Below are 12,680 nucleotides of genomic sequence, written 5' to 3' on the forward strand. Positions count from 1 at the left end.
GACCCATTCGTAGAGAACCAATGAAGGATACAGGTTAAATTGAGCTGTATATACTTGCAATTTCAGAATGTCAAATGAATGAATACAGCTACATCAATCTTAATAGATATGCCCAGTTTGCAAAAAACATTTGTTTTGCTGCTTTTTATTTGTTTACATGTGACTTGCTATATCTCAGCTAGGATTTTCCAAGTTGGCAGAAATTAGTTGTCCAGTGGCCTTCGGGGCTCTCTGTGGAAATAAGTTATTTGAAGAATGAATTCCAATAGAAGGCGTGAGCTTAGGGCCAGCATTCATTTTAAATACTTGGTGGAGACTGAACTTATTAGGTTCCAAATTTGTGAACGTACAACCCCCAAACCAACTGAGGAAGCACAGCCGTGGAAGCTCACCTCTCGTTACTACTGAGACAGTCAATGTGGAGATCAGATTCACAGGAGGGCAACTCAGATTGGGAACTTTATCCTAGGTCAGGTTATAAAATACAGAATGACAAGCTACCAAGCATATGCAGAAATATATCTGGTAACTACTATATGCAGGATTGAATGTGATACATAGCTAATGACTACAATTTTGCAGAAATGATATGCCTTTAGAATCTCTTTGTATAGAAATATAATATACAAGACATTAAAAACAAACAAAAAAATGAAACAAAAACTTAATCTCATCAAGACATTACGTAATTCTTAGGTAGGGTTTCCCAAAATTATTGTGGTGACTTATTACCACCACTGACACCAGCAGCAGCAACAAAAGTTTGTGGTACAGGATACACATACCACTGTTTGGAAATCCTAACTACAGATTTCCTTAGACACATTTCCACTCTTAAAAATGTTGTCAGACTATCTTGCCCTTGAGTTCCTAGAAATGTAATTACTGAACATTTTCCATTACTGCTTATGCTTTGTGCCCGGTGCTTCACAAGATTGGGCACAAAGCTTTCAGATGAAAGTAAACAATTCCCCATGACTATTTCCAGAATTAAACCATTAATTACTTGAATAAACAGTGTTTTTCTTTAGATAGTATTAAATTACACTAAAATTGCAGCCAGTTGTTCACCCATTTTTTGCAATTGTAAGAACTGAATTTTCTCACACTAAATGTCTAACTTGTCATAAAAAAATATCCTTTCTCACTTTTATCAATATAAACATCCCTGACTAAATATCAATAAGTATCAGAAACTCCTATCTGTATTAAAATTAGACTAAAGGTTACCTGCATATGCAGACAGACAACTGCAGAAACTGGACTCATAAAAATGAGATGTGTAAATTTATGCCGACTTTGGCCTTAAAATGTGCCTGACAAATTCTTGTTCGCTGTAAGATTACACCTAAGTGTGAAATTTATCTCCAAATCATACAGTGTTTCTCTATTCTATACAAAAGCAAAAATATTTTGTATTTGACTTTGGAAAGTGCCAGAAACTATTTTTAAGCAAGGAAAAGCTACTTATTCTGTAGTACCTAAATCTTCAAAAGTTAAATGAAAGAAATAAATCTTAGCTAAGGTTATATCATTTCCTACAGAAGTTTGCAGAAAACCATAGGAGATCAACAGGAAAAACTCTGAAGCTGCTGTAAACACCAGAACAGAAAAAACAGAGAGCAGCAAAAGGAACGTAGGGATTTTATCTCCTTTTTTAGCCTTTACAGTTTCATCGGTAATCTGTGTTTTTGTGAAATTTCTGAAACTTTGGCTATTACTTCTTTCACTTAAGGAGAAAGCAAGGAAAGGAATTCTTTTCAATTGGGGCTGGGTTTGACCATTGATTCATAGTGAGTTTACACATAGTGACTGCATCCTGTAGTCTCTTTATTTCTATGCAGCATCTCTATTTTTTACTGCACTGTAAGAGCCCTATTAAAGTGAAACCAACTTGATACATTTTAGATTATGCTTCCCTGTATAAATATGTATAAACAGACTAATAAATGAGTTACAGATTTTATAAGCATATTACTGGCACAAGCAGTATATGTTATTGTGGCTTATGTTGTAGGTTGTAAATGCATCAGTAGAAGAGACTAGATAGGTCTATAGCAACCTATTGACTTCTTGTAGATTGTAACAATTTATAGCTACTAATAAACCAATTATTAAATAATTTTTGAAGTATTTAAAAGTATGAACAAAAATCACTTAGCCAAAGCAGAAAGCACACTATTACATTTATGAATTTTCTGCCATGTTTTGAGCCACCAGTTCTGGAGGCCGAAATCTTATATTACTTAATCACAAAATGGATATAGTGAGGGTAGTGTCAACATGTTTTTGGAATGCTTTGTCAAATGGCCTGGAGATGCATATTTAAAGTGAGAAATTAGTTTTGTTTTCTATTCTTTCCATTCTTGTAACCTAAACTAACCTACAAAATTAGCTGACAACACATTTGGAGAGAAAATATAAACAAGATAAACTCCTCCCCTATCCTCAGAGGATCTTATAAACTCAGACTTAATGTTCCTATAAGTACCATAAACCCATTCATATTTTAGCCCAGAATGCAGCTGTCTGTAGAATTTCCCCTGAGAACAGTTTCTGGACCACATTCATTTAGGGAATCACCCTAAATATTTTAAATCCATAGTAGGGTTAAGGTACTGTGTGGCCCAGTTCTTCTGCTAACTTCAGAATAATTAAATGGTATGTCCACAATGCTTTTGAGGCACTTGCCTTCAGGCAGAGTTCAATGACACAATTTTTCTTTGCATTAAAAGTCAAGCTTAAGTATTTCCCCAAGGCCCAAGTATTTTCAGGCCAAACCCCTTTCAATTCAATCTTCCTAACCACCCCGGGAAAGGTATACACTTAAAATCTAGTTGAATTATAAGATTGACAGCATTAAGTCATTTCTCCATCCTTTTTTATAAGACATCTTAAGTACATATTAAACTACAATATGTACAACTTAAGTACACATTAAACTACAACTACATCTTAAGTACATATTAAACTACATCAAATGTTTAAGGCCTACCCGTGACTGTGTTGTAATGAATGAATACTAAAGTATCAGCTTAATTGGTTTCCATAAGTAGGTTGTTCTGTGTCGGGAGACGGTCGGTATTTCCATGCAGGATTTAACATTTCCTAACATTAGCAGGAAACACCACCTTTCGTGTCACGATGAGCTACGCAGAATGTATCTGGGCATGAGTGAATAGCTATAGATACATGCACTTCAGCAAGCTCAAACAAGGTAGATCTGCCCACAAAGAGATCTGGAAGCTGTAGGCAATCATCTGTAGATACCAGGTAAGCGAGCCAAAAGATGCATGACCTTGCTACTGGGGTACAAAGCAAAGCTAACAATCTCAACAAAGGATATTTACTGATACTATGAATAATATTACAAGTTTATACATAGTGTGGAATGGAATACCTTGTGAAGTTTAATTCCTCTTCCCAAGCACGGACCAGATAACACAAAGGAAACTTTCATTATATCTCCAATGTCACCAACAGTCAACTGTTAGAAAAACAAAGAAAAAAAAATTAACTATATGTTGTATGTAACAATTTGGATTACATACTTCAAGGCCAGGTAAAAAGATAAATAAAATAGGTAAAAATACTAGTCAAGGAAATTAATATTAGGGCAAGGAAGTCCCACTGAGATTGCAAGCTAATTTGGACTCACATTTGTATCGTAACTTATAGTTATTTTTAACTGGGAGAATTGGCTGCAGACCTAGGCCAGCATATGAATAGCAAGTATGACTGATTCTGTATTTCCAAGTCAAATTCATATTAATATTCTTTTCTCTTTACTTTCCTATTTACCTCCTCTCCATCACATCTTTATTCTCGAGAACTGAAATTTTGAACTCAACATGATTTTTAGCCCTGGCTATTGGTTCTGTTCTCAGTTATTCCAGTGCTCAAAAGGATGGTTGGTTTCCATAACTCATATCATGCACTGCTGCTTGTGGCTTTTCATCTCACAGCAGTTAAGCAAGTGATGTTTATATTGCTTTTTTGCACAAGATGGGTAATGACTTTTTTTCCATGTTTAAGAATAAAAATCTTTTGAAAGGGGTGACCCAGGTTCACACACTTGTCCAGAAGCTGCGATTAACTTCATGTGCAAACTACAGAATTTATGTTTGCCTGGGACCAAGCTCATTGTAGAGAGAAATGGAGTAGTTGAGGTTTGAGAAGTAGAACGTAAAGAAAGTATGGAATAGCTTCATTATTTATTACCTTACTGTTAAGACCTACTAGTCTTAATTCAAAGTTAATGAGGCTTTTCATGTCCAAGTTGGCATTTGCTCAAGAGAGCTTTCATAAATGATTTGTATTAGCCCACATGTGAGAAGTTCTCCAAGTGATGTTTATTTAAGACATGGAGGCATAAACATCAACTCCAACAAAAAATCATTCCGCACAACTTCACATACATCAACTACAACTCTACTGAAATTATTTTGTAAGATTTGTGTGGAATAAAGAAGGAACCCACCAAAAATGGATTATCGTTCAGATTCTGCACTTTCTGTGCAGGGGATTTCCCTTTCCTTCCAAATACAACAACCTGAATATCAGGAACATCTTCTGGTACTTGCATACAGTGCATCCACATTTGCCATCGTCCTCTGCTTTTAGTATCAAAATCTTTTGTGAGAAGAGATGTCACGGATGTTTCTGCATTGAAAGCAAAGATTATTCAGAGTCCAAGTCATAAGGCAGTATAAGACAAAAGATACAACGTTCTGCTGGCTGGTAGTGCTGGATCCAGCACAGGCAAGTCAGGCAAGAAAGCCGCGAACTCCCATTACTCATTTAACCCTGCGTAGGTGTAGAAAACCAGGCCAACAGCTTCGTGAATCCATGTCAGACTGGTGCAGGGGCCATGCCTATCTTCTCCGTACAGTTCCACTGACAGCATACATCCTGCCCGCACCTAGAAACCCTTTCAATACTGCCATTTCCATCTGCTCCATCCCAGGCATACTTTCTTCCTCCTTGTTTACAGAAGGCATGATTCACCTCGGTTCAGGTTCCTGCCCCTCACCATTGGGGCACCAATGCTCAGTTCAGCTGACATTGTGAAACAGCCTTGTGCTGGCTCTGTTCGCCTCTGCCATGCAATACAATGCATGCAAATCAAAGACATTTCTGCTGGTATTACCTTTGAGCGGAATTGCCACTTCTACAAAATCTTTCTTGGAACGTTTATTGATCCAGTCATTGTGAACAAAAACATGTGCAGAAAAAGGGTAGAGGACTTCTTTTATAACAATTTTTTCCAAGAACCACTCATCTGATTGAAAATAAACAGAACATTATTAATTTATGCCTTTTAAGCAGCAAAATGTTCTGCCCGTGCAGTCGTAAGTTTCTATCTTTAGAAAATCAATAAAATGTTTTCTTTTGTGGGACTTCTTAGGGAAATGAGACTTCTGAAAAAATATTGGCTGTGTGTATATGTGTTTCTTTCTGTTCCTCTACACTCCAAAATATTTGATATAGTGAAGAAATCTTAAATTTTTACAGATCTTGTGAAATTAATGTAGGAATAGATTTGATTTAATGATCCATTAGTGTTCCAAAGGATGGAAAGACTTCTGTATGAGATCTCTGGGCACAAGAAGTTCACCATAGGAATATCATAGGAAATGATATTATAAATGTCCTAAAGGAAAAGGGTCAGGATTTCTACCACGTTAGCCATCAGAAAATCCACTCAGGACAAAACTTAATTTCTGGTGACGTTCTATGCTATCTAATAAGATACAAACTTCATCTGAAGGTTTTCTCTTGATTGAGGTCATTGTGCTGATTCTCTGGAAACAGTGTTTGAAGACTCAGACCTCTGAGTCTTGGTAAACTTAGTTATACTCCAAGTCCTGGTGAAGTCAATGAAAGTTTGATCATTCATTTCAGTGTTACCACCCAGGAAATAAAAGGAAAATAATCCCCAAACCAGTTTTTCTTTCCAAGTCTGAGTTTAACCTACAGGGTCATCTTATAGTCTTGTTTTTTGATAAAAGAACAAGAGACTCAGTTTATCATGCTGTGGAACAATCGTATCTCCATTATCAACATTATCTGCAGAAGTAGGTAGGATATCTGTAAACTCTCTGCTCTGTTGTCTCTAAAAACTGCCAGGCCAAAATTGTAGCCAAAGTAGAAGAAAATATCAATTCATGTTGCTCCTTGCTGTTGCTATTTTTAAGAAGTATGCAATTTTCTTTGACTCCAACAGCTGCAGGTTGGAAAGAGGACAAGAAAAAAATGCTGCAGGAAGTGTTCAACTGCACACATCCAGATTGCCTTAAAAAATAATATATTTCTAATGGGTTAGAAGAAAAAAGCCAGAACAGCCTTTCTTCCATGTTCCGCTTCCTAATCTGATTAACTGATTTTCTGTGCATATCTTTACCTAAAATAATTTAGTCCTGAAAACAAAATTGTCTTTTAAAAGGAAAATGTCCATTGTCCAAAGATGGAGAGGAAGAAAAAATGTCAAAAATTATAAAAGCATGATGTCATATTGCTTCCTGAAGACCAAAAGCTTTTTTGACTGTAGTCACAAATACATAGTAGCTTTTGTGGAGAAAGGTTTCATGCATAGTTTTACCATTTTATGGTGTCACTACACTTGCTGAGAATCGTTTGCTGGTTATTTTAATAAAACCAAGCTGGTTATTTGACATGTATAGTCCAACAGAAATAATGAAGAGTAGAAAATTGAGAGCAATTTTAAATTTTCTAGAACACTTGCAATTTTTAATCTTAAATTTAAAATATTTCTGAAGTTCTACGATTTCCTAAATGTGATAATCTATATTGTTATTTCTGAAAATCTATATTACTTAACTGAAAAAATTGCTGACCTTTTTTTAGACTCTTAAATCCAACAATAACTTGGTTCAACTTGCCAAGGTATACTGCTTTGATTTTGAAAACATCCACCTGCAATACAAAAATATTTAAGACATTCTTAGTTAAACTTAATATGCAACTTCTTTTGAATGTTTATCAGTTTAGCCTTGAGTGTCATTGCTTTGTATCTCAATGGAAGCAAATTGATCTCGTTCATGCTGTTCCATTGCCTTTGAGTTCATAATTAAATATTACATGCTATAACTGATATTTTCTGATCCAATGAATATTATGAATAATGAATTTCAAAATGTTGCTGTATTTAATATGAAGTAATTTTAGAAACATCAGATACACACACACACTAGCAATAAAGTGCTCATTTCTAGTACCTTCACAGAATGAAATAACCAAATCAGATCAACTACTATCTGTGTTGAAAGCTCGATCCAGAACCTATCTCCCAATGAAACTGATGAACAATAGTTGTCTAATAATTCTCAAAATCAGGAGCAATTTCATTTTCACTAAAATTCACAGTTAATTTAGTGGGAATTAAGCAGGGAAATGAGAGTAAAGTGAACAGTGTCTTGGAAGGTTTCAACCACTGTGCTGTTGGGATAAGGATTTTTAATTGAAGCCATCTCTATGATAAGGTCAAATTTTCCATATACAAGAGATTTGCATGATGACTCGACCTCATGGACCTCATGTAATCTTCCCTTTTTTCCCTACTGTAAATCTCTGTACTATGTTCACCTTCTCAGCATATACATGTTTGCCTTCTCTTGGCGCAGTTGTCTTCCTTCATTATCAATGGGAAAGCTCACTTAAGTATGCACACTGACACTGGGATTTGGAAACATACTATTCATGAATGGATTCATCTACTCTTTTGGGAAACCAGTTGTGAAATAAAATCTCCACAAGGAAACCTGTTTTATTTCTTGTCACTTCAGGAGCTATCCTGTTGTAGACAGAAGCAGTTGTCTTGGAAAGGTTGGGCTGAAAATGCAATTTGAAGACAAAAGTTTGGGATCAATTTGGGGATTTGAAAACAAACAATGAAAAGCTTGTATTGTTCCCATAGTTGCTGCCAAGTACAACGACTTAAAAAAATTCATGCTGCCTGTGAGAACCATATTTATCACAAGAGTCATCTAGAAAAAAAGAACAAAGACTAAGAACAGTGAATGAGACATTTGAGAGCAAGTTGGAGCAAAGAGAACTGTGAGAGAATGAGTATGCAAAGAGTTGTAACCTGCAATCTTTTCTATAAGAAGAAGATTAGGGTGCTTTAGCCCAGGATATCCAAAAGCCCTTTAGAGTTTCAGGTGAAGGATTTAGCCTCCCACGCAAGCATATTCAAAACTTGACACAGAATCTGGATTATACAGAATAAAATCTTGTGAATTTGCAGATGATTTATATTGCCACTGGAGTGAGCATTCACAAAAGTCAATTGTATTGTTCACATATTTTTCTCTACAAGATTTATTCTTAACGAAAATTTAACATACATTCTTACAAAATAAAGTATATAAAAAAAACCTCAAGACAGTTCAGTTTTTTGAAAGAAAGAGGATCAGTCCCTCTTTCAGTCTGTACTGATACCTTATCCACTGTAGCAAGCAGTCTTGCTGTTCAGACTTCTCTAAGGTATTATCTTTAAGATGTATTATATATAACTATTATCTATATCAGTGAAAAGATTAATCTATAAAATTCCCTACATTACTTCGTAAAGCCAGATGAGCACTATTGTCCCGTCATTACTAATTTCAGATTTATTTTGTGAAGTCCGAGCTAGCAGTTTGATCAGTTCTTGACAAAAGTGACATTGGGCTTGCATATTCTCTTCCACAATGGAGAAAGAAAACACAGGAATACAAAGGACATAATGACTAAGAAAAATTTGGTTTGGTTTTCATGCAAAAAAACATTGTGTCTTCTAGAGTCTTTAGAAGTGAAAAGAAAGGCAGATAAAATAAACAGAGGCAAGCTTGGTGAATAAATGAAGCATATTGCAAGCAGATTTCTCTAGATTTCTACATCAGAGAACAAATTAACCTGGGTTGGCTGGCAACAATTAAATACTCCCTCCTGTTCTCCCCAAAAGAAGATGCCTATGTACTTTGCAACAATTTTATTATTCTCTTAACACAAAAATAAAAAACCTTCCAAACCTAAACTCAGAGCAGACAGTAAGGTGTAGTAGAGTATCAGCTAGACATTTCCTTTTGTTCTGAAACAGATATTTTCTTTTGATCTGCAATTTGTTTAGTTACTTTGTTCTTATGCCAATAACTACTCCAGGAATTACTCTTCTAGGAAAAGCTCTTTAAGCCTCAAAAAGCAGTATGTTTACCATATTTAAAAGCGATAAGTGGGTGGAAGAATTGGAAACATGAAAAAAAAACCCGCTGCTTGGAACACTGACATTAGTATTCAGGAAAGTTAACAAGAAAGGTCATGGTCTAAAGTAGGTACAAAGGCAAGATATCCTACAGAAGTGTTATCAGTTCTATCAATCAGGCATATTTTAACAAAGCACTGATACCACCCTGGCCTTAAAAGTCTGGAATATTAAAATAGAACTTTTAGAGTATACTTGGCCCAACTCAAAATTACTTCGTCAACTTAACTCTTGCACAATGCTGATGATGTATAAAAGCAACAACGTTACCTTTGGAGACAATCACCTCTTAGTTACAAGAAAAAATTATGTCTATATGGAATATAAAACATTACTATTTTTGATACTCTGTCCATGAAAGGTTTTATGTAGATGTAAGTTTTATCAAGAAGACACTCACAGATTCAGTTACATTTTTCCTTATTCTTTTACCTGCCCTCTAGCAAAAGTGATCAGGCTGTTTCTCGAGTTAAGCCATCGTTTCCCCGAATCACTCTTTTCTCCTTGTATACAAAGATAGGCCTCACCAGTGGCATCTGCTTTCTTCAAGTCTCCCGTGTGCAAATGGATTGCATATTCCACAACTTCAGAAAAAATACACACACAAAACCAAAAAGTCAACAAGAGAAAATGCTTCTTGTCTTCTTACCCAACACCTGCACTATGTATCAAACCCTGGTAGAAACCATTGCAAATTTCATCGGAATCTCATACTGTGCCATAGAACAGGGAACAGGTCTCTTCAGTCCTGGTAACATACACAACTGAAATATGTTCCTGCCCTGTTTGGCAATCCAGAGAATTCAGATCTGTTCTGTTCTGACACCGGTACCAGAAAATCAGTGCTACTGATTGAGCACAGGATCTCCTAGGTACTGCCCTCTTCCCCCAAGGTAGGGAATCCCTTTCTAAGAAACACTTTTACATGCTCTTTGGGAAGTCTAAGTTCTGGTCTCTAAGACTATTTACTCATATTTCTTTGCTCCTTCCTTCCCTCTGCGTGTATTATTTTCTCCTTGAAATGAAATGAGAGCTTACACTTATAAAGTGGCTTAGAAGAAAGCTGGGACCTGATCGTCTTAAGCTTTAAACACATGCAATTATCTCCCAATGAATAAACACATCAGGACAATCAAGTTTTCTTACTAGTCAGACCATAATACTATTACAATGTTTTTGAAGTTAAAACACGATAATGTGAAACAGAAATAATGAATTAAAAATTCTTTCACCAACTTTAATACGTAAATAGAAAACCTCTTCCTATTTTGTATCAGTCTTCAAAGAACCTCCCATGTACTGTATAATAATCCACAAATACAGATCAGCTAAGTGAAATCTGAGTTTAAGGGAAAGCATTTCTGACTTCTCAGCTGTGGTCCTAGTAGAGCAATTAGGAGACACCTGTGACCACTACGTGGAGCTTCTGCTTCCTTGCCTCTTTATGACACAATATACAGAGGAGTGATGCAGGAGAGACCAGATTCCATTAATTCAGAAGAAACTTCATAGAAAACTACTATATTCATTTTTTAAATGACCTACTTTAGCACCTGGGTTTATCAGGGAAGCAAGGAAACACTTAAACAGAAGCAGGTCACAATCTCAATATTCATGGTTATTTGCATCATGTTAACAAGGAGCCAGGAAAAATAAGATGGGGTTTTGGGGGGTTGGTTTATTTGCTCATTTTATACTCATTTGCATAATGCTGGTGCTGTCACTTCAGAAATCTAACTTTGGTGGCTGTATTAGGAATATGATCCTTATGTAGTCAGCTGGGAAAGGCAAGAGCTGTAGAATATACTCTAGGGACAGACACTAAAAGTTAGGAGTCTAAACTTAGATGGTCTGAATGTTCCTCTGCTTCCAACCACAAGCATCATTACTTCGGCCTAAGAAAAAAAGTTATTATCTTGCAGTAATGGAGGTTTGTAAAACACACCTTTCTAATATTTTTCAGAAGGAGGAAACCATGTTAGCCACTGTAAAATGAGAAGTCACATTCGGGATGTGAGTAATAAGCAATGCACACGTACCAAGATAGTATTCAACAATGCATATATTATCTCTTGAGCTTTTTTGTCACAAGCTTCAGGACTGATTTTATTATTTTATATTTTTTTTAAGGACTGATTACCCTTAAAATCCAACATTTCACAAGTACTGAGCTATCTTTGACTACTCCAAACTATTCAGCCCCAACTCCCACAGCCTTCATCACTGGCACAGTAAAGCAGACATAGACGACATCTAGACTGTGTGACAGTTACGTGCTGGAGAAAGTCTTCCAGCCTCACTCAGCTTGTTCCTACCTGGGACCCGGCTGGCTGAGCAACGTCTGCTTTCCTGGGACACACGTGTGTGCAAAGAAGGAAAATGGTGCTTTAGAGAGACATGAAATCAAGGAGCAAATAAGAAGGATTTTCAGTCTCACAATTAACAATACAAGCCAGAGTGCTGAAATACACATTATTCAAGTCTGAAATACATATTTCAGTCTAAAATACATCACAGGATACACAAATATCTGAGTATAGATCTTGGAAACATTTGATATTTTCAGTACAGTTTGCTGCTTGAGTCAAATTTATTCCAAGATAGAAATGGCTCAATTTAGCCAAACTGTACATCCTTTAAAGAGATATGAGAAATTTCTAGTAGGTTTGAGAATGTTAAAACCCAGAAGCTAAGGCTGTCATTTATTTTCATGCGTAGGTGATAGGAAAACAAGGAGGGGGGGAAAAAGTGTTCTGAGGATATTTATTTTTAAGCTTTTCTTACAGCTCTTTTCACAAGTTGGTGCTATTCATATTGAGTGTTATAACAAAAGGCCTGAATTCAAATATTGTGACATCCTATATAGTAACTATTTCTTTATATGTCTAAAATAAAAAGGTCACATCACCATAACAAGACTACTAAAGGGTAGGTTTGCACACTGATTGAAAAATTAATATCTAAAAGGGTTCATTAAATAATAAGGGATCACGCCACTATTAAATGTGTGCTCATTGCAATAAAATTCTGAAATGCCTTTGTTTCTCTTCATCTTTTACAACATGGAGACGACACCTGAAAAAAACCTGTTTTCTGAAAAGTAACTTTATTTAACTGCAACATTATTTACTTTACTTTGGTGACTTCCACTGGGATTTTTTTTTTTTTTTAATCATTTAAACCAAGAGCTGGGAAAGTACTTGTAATTGTCAGTGCCGCTCATGTTTGATGATAAGAAGTAAATCAAGAGTTTTCCTAGACTGGGGCCCTAATGTATCTCATCCCTTTCTTCAAGGCAGTCAAATACGCACTGCCTGGTGAAAGACAACACAGCTGCGTTAAAGTCGGTGTAGTGACCACAGACTTGCTCTTGCTGGAGATCCAGATAGTTGAACGTAATCCAGGTGGCTCTTTGGCA

The 12,680-nt window shown here is 36.0% G+C and overlaps 1 protein-coding gene and 1 non-coding gene across 2 annotated transcripts in view; both read right to left on the bottom strand.

The window, feature by feature from the left end:
* The window catches only part of RP1 (RP1 axonemal microtubule associated), a 173,898-nt gene that overhangs the window by 46,391 nt on the left and 114,827 nt on the right, over positions 1 to 12,680 (bottom strand). The window contains exons 36-40 of the mRNA XM_074146784.1: positions 9,695 to 9,846; positions 6,858 to 6,936; positions 5,150 to 5,281; positions 4,481 to 4,662; positions 3,401 to 3,487 (exon numbers count right to left, since the gene is read on the bottom strand). Coding sequence (XP_074002885.1) covers positions 3,401 to 3,487; positions 4,481 to 4,662; positions 5,150 to 5,281; positions 6,858 to 6,936; positions 9,695 to 9,846 — 632 coding nt within the window. The remainder of the gene's footprint in view (positions 1 to 3,400; positions 3,488 to 4,480; positions 4,663 to 5,149; positions 5,282 to 6,857; positions 6,937 to 9,694; positions 9,847 to 12,680) is intronic.
* Positions 4,820 to 4,928, bottom strand: LOC141464200 (U6 spliceosomal RNA). Its single transcript, XR_012463253.1, has one exon. It is a non-coding gene; the product is annotated as a U6 spliceosomal RNA (small nuclear RNA).

The sequence above is a fragment of the Numenius arquata genome, chromosome 4 (assembly GCF_964106895.1).
Source record: "Numenius arquata chromosome 4, bNumArq3.hap1.1, whole genome shotgun sequence".
Taxonomy (NCBI): Eukaryota; Metazoa; Chordata; class Aves; order Charadriiformes; family Scolopacidae; genus Numenius; species Numenius arquata.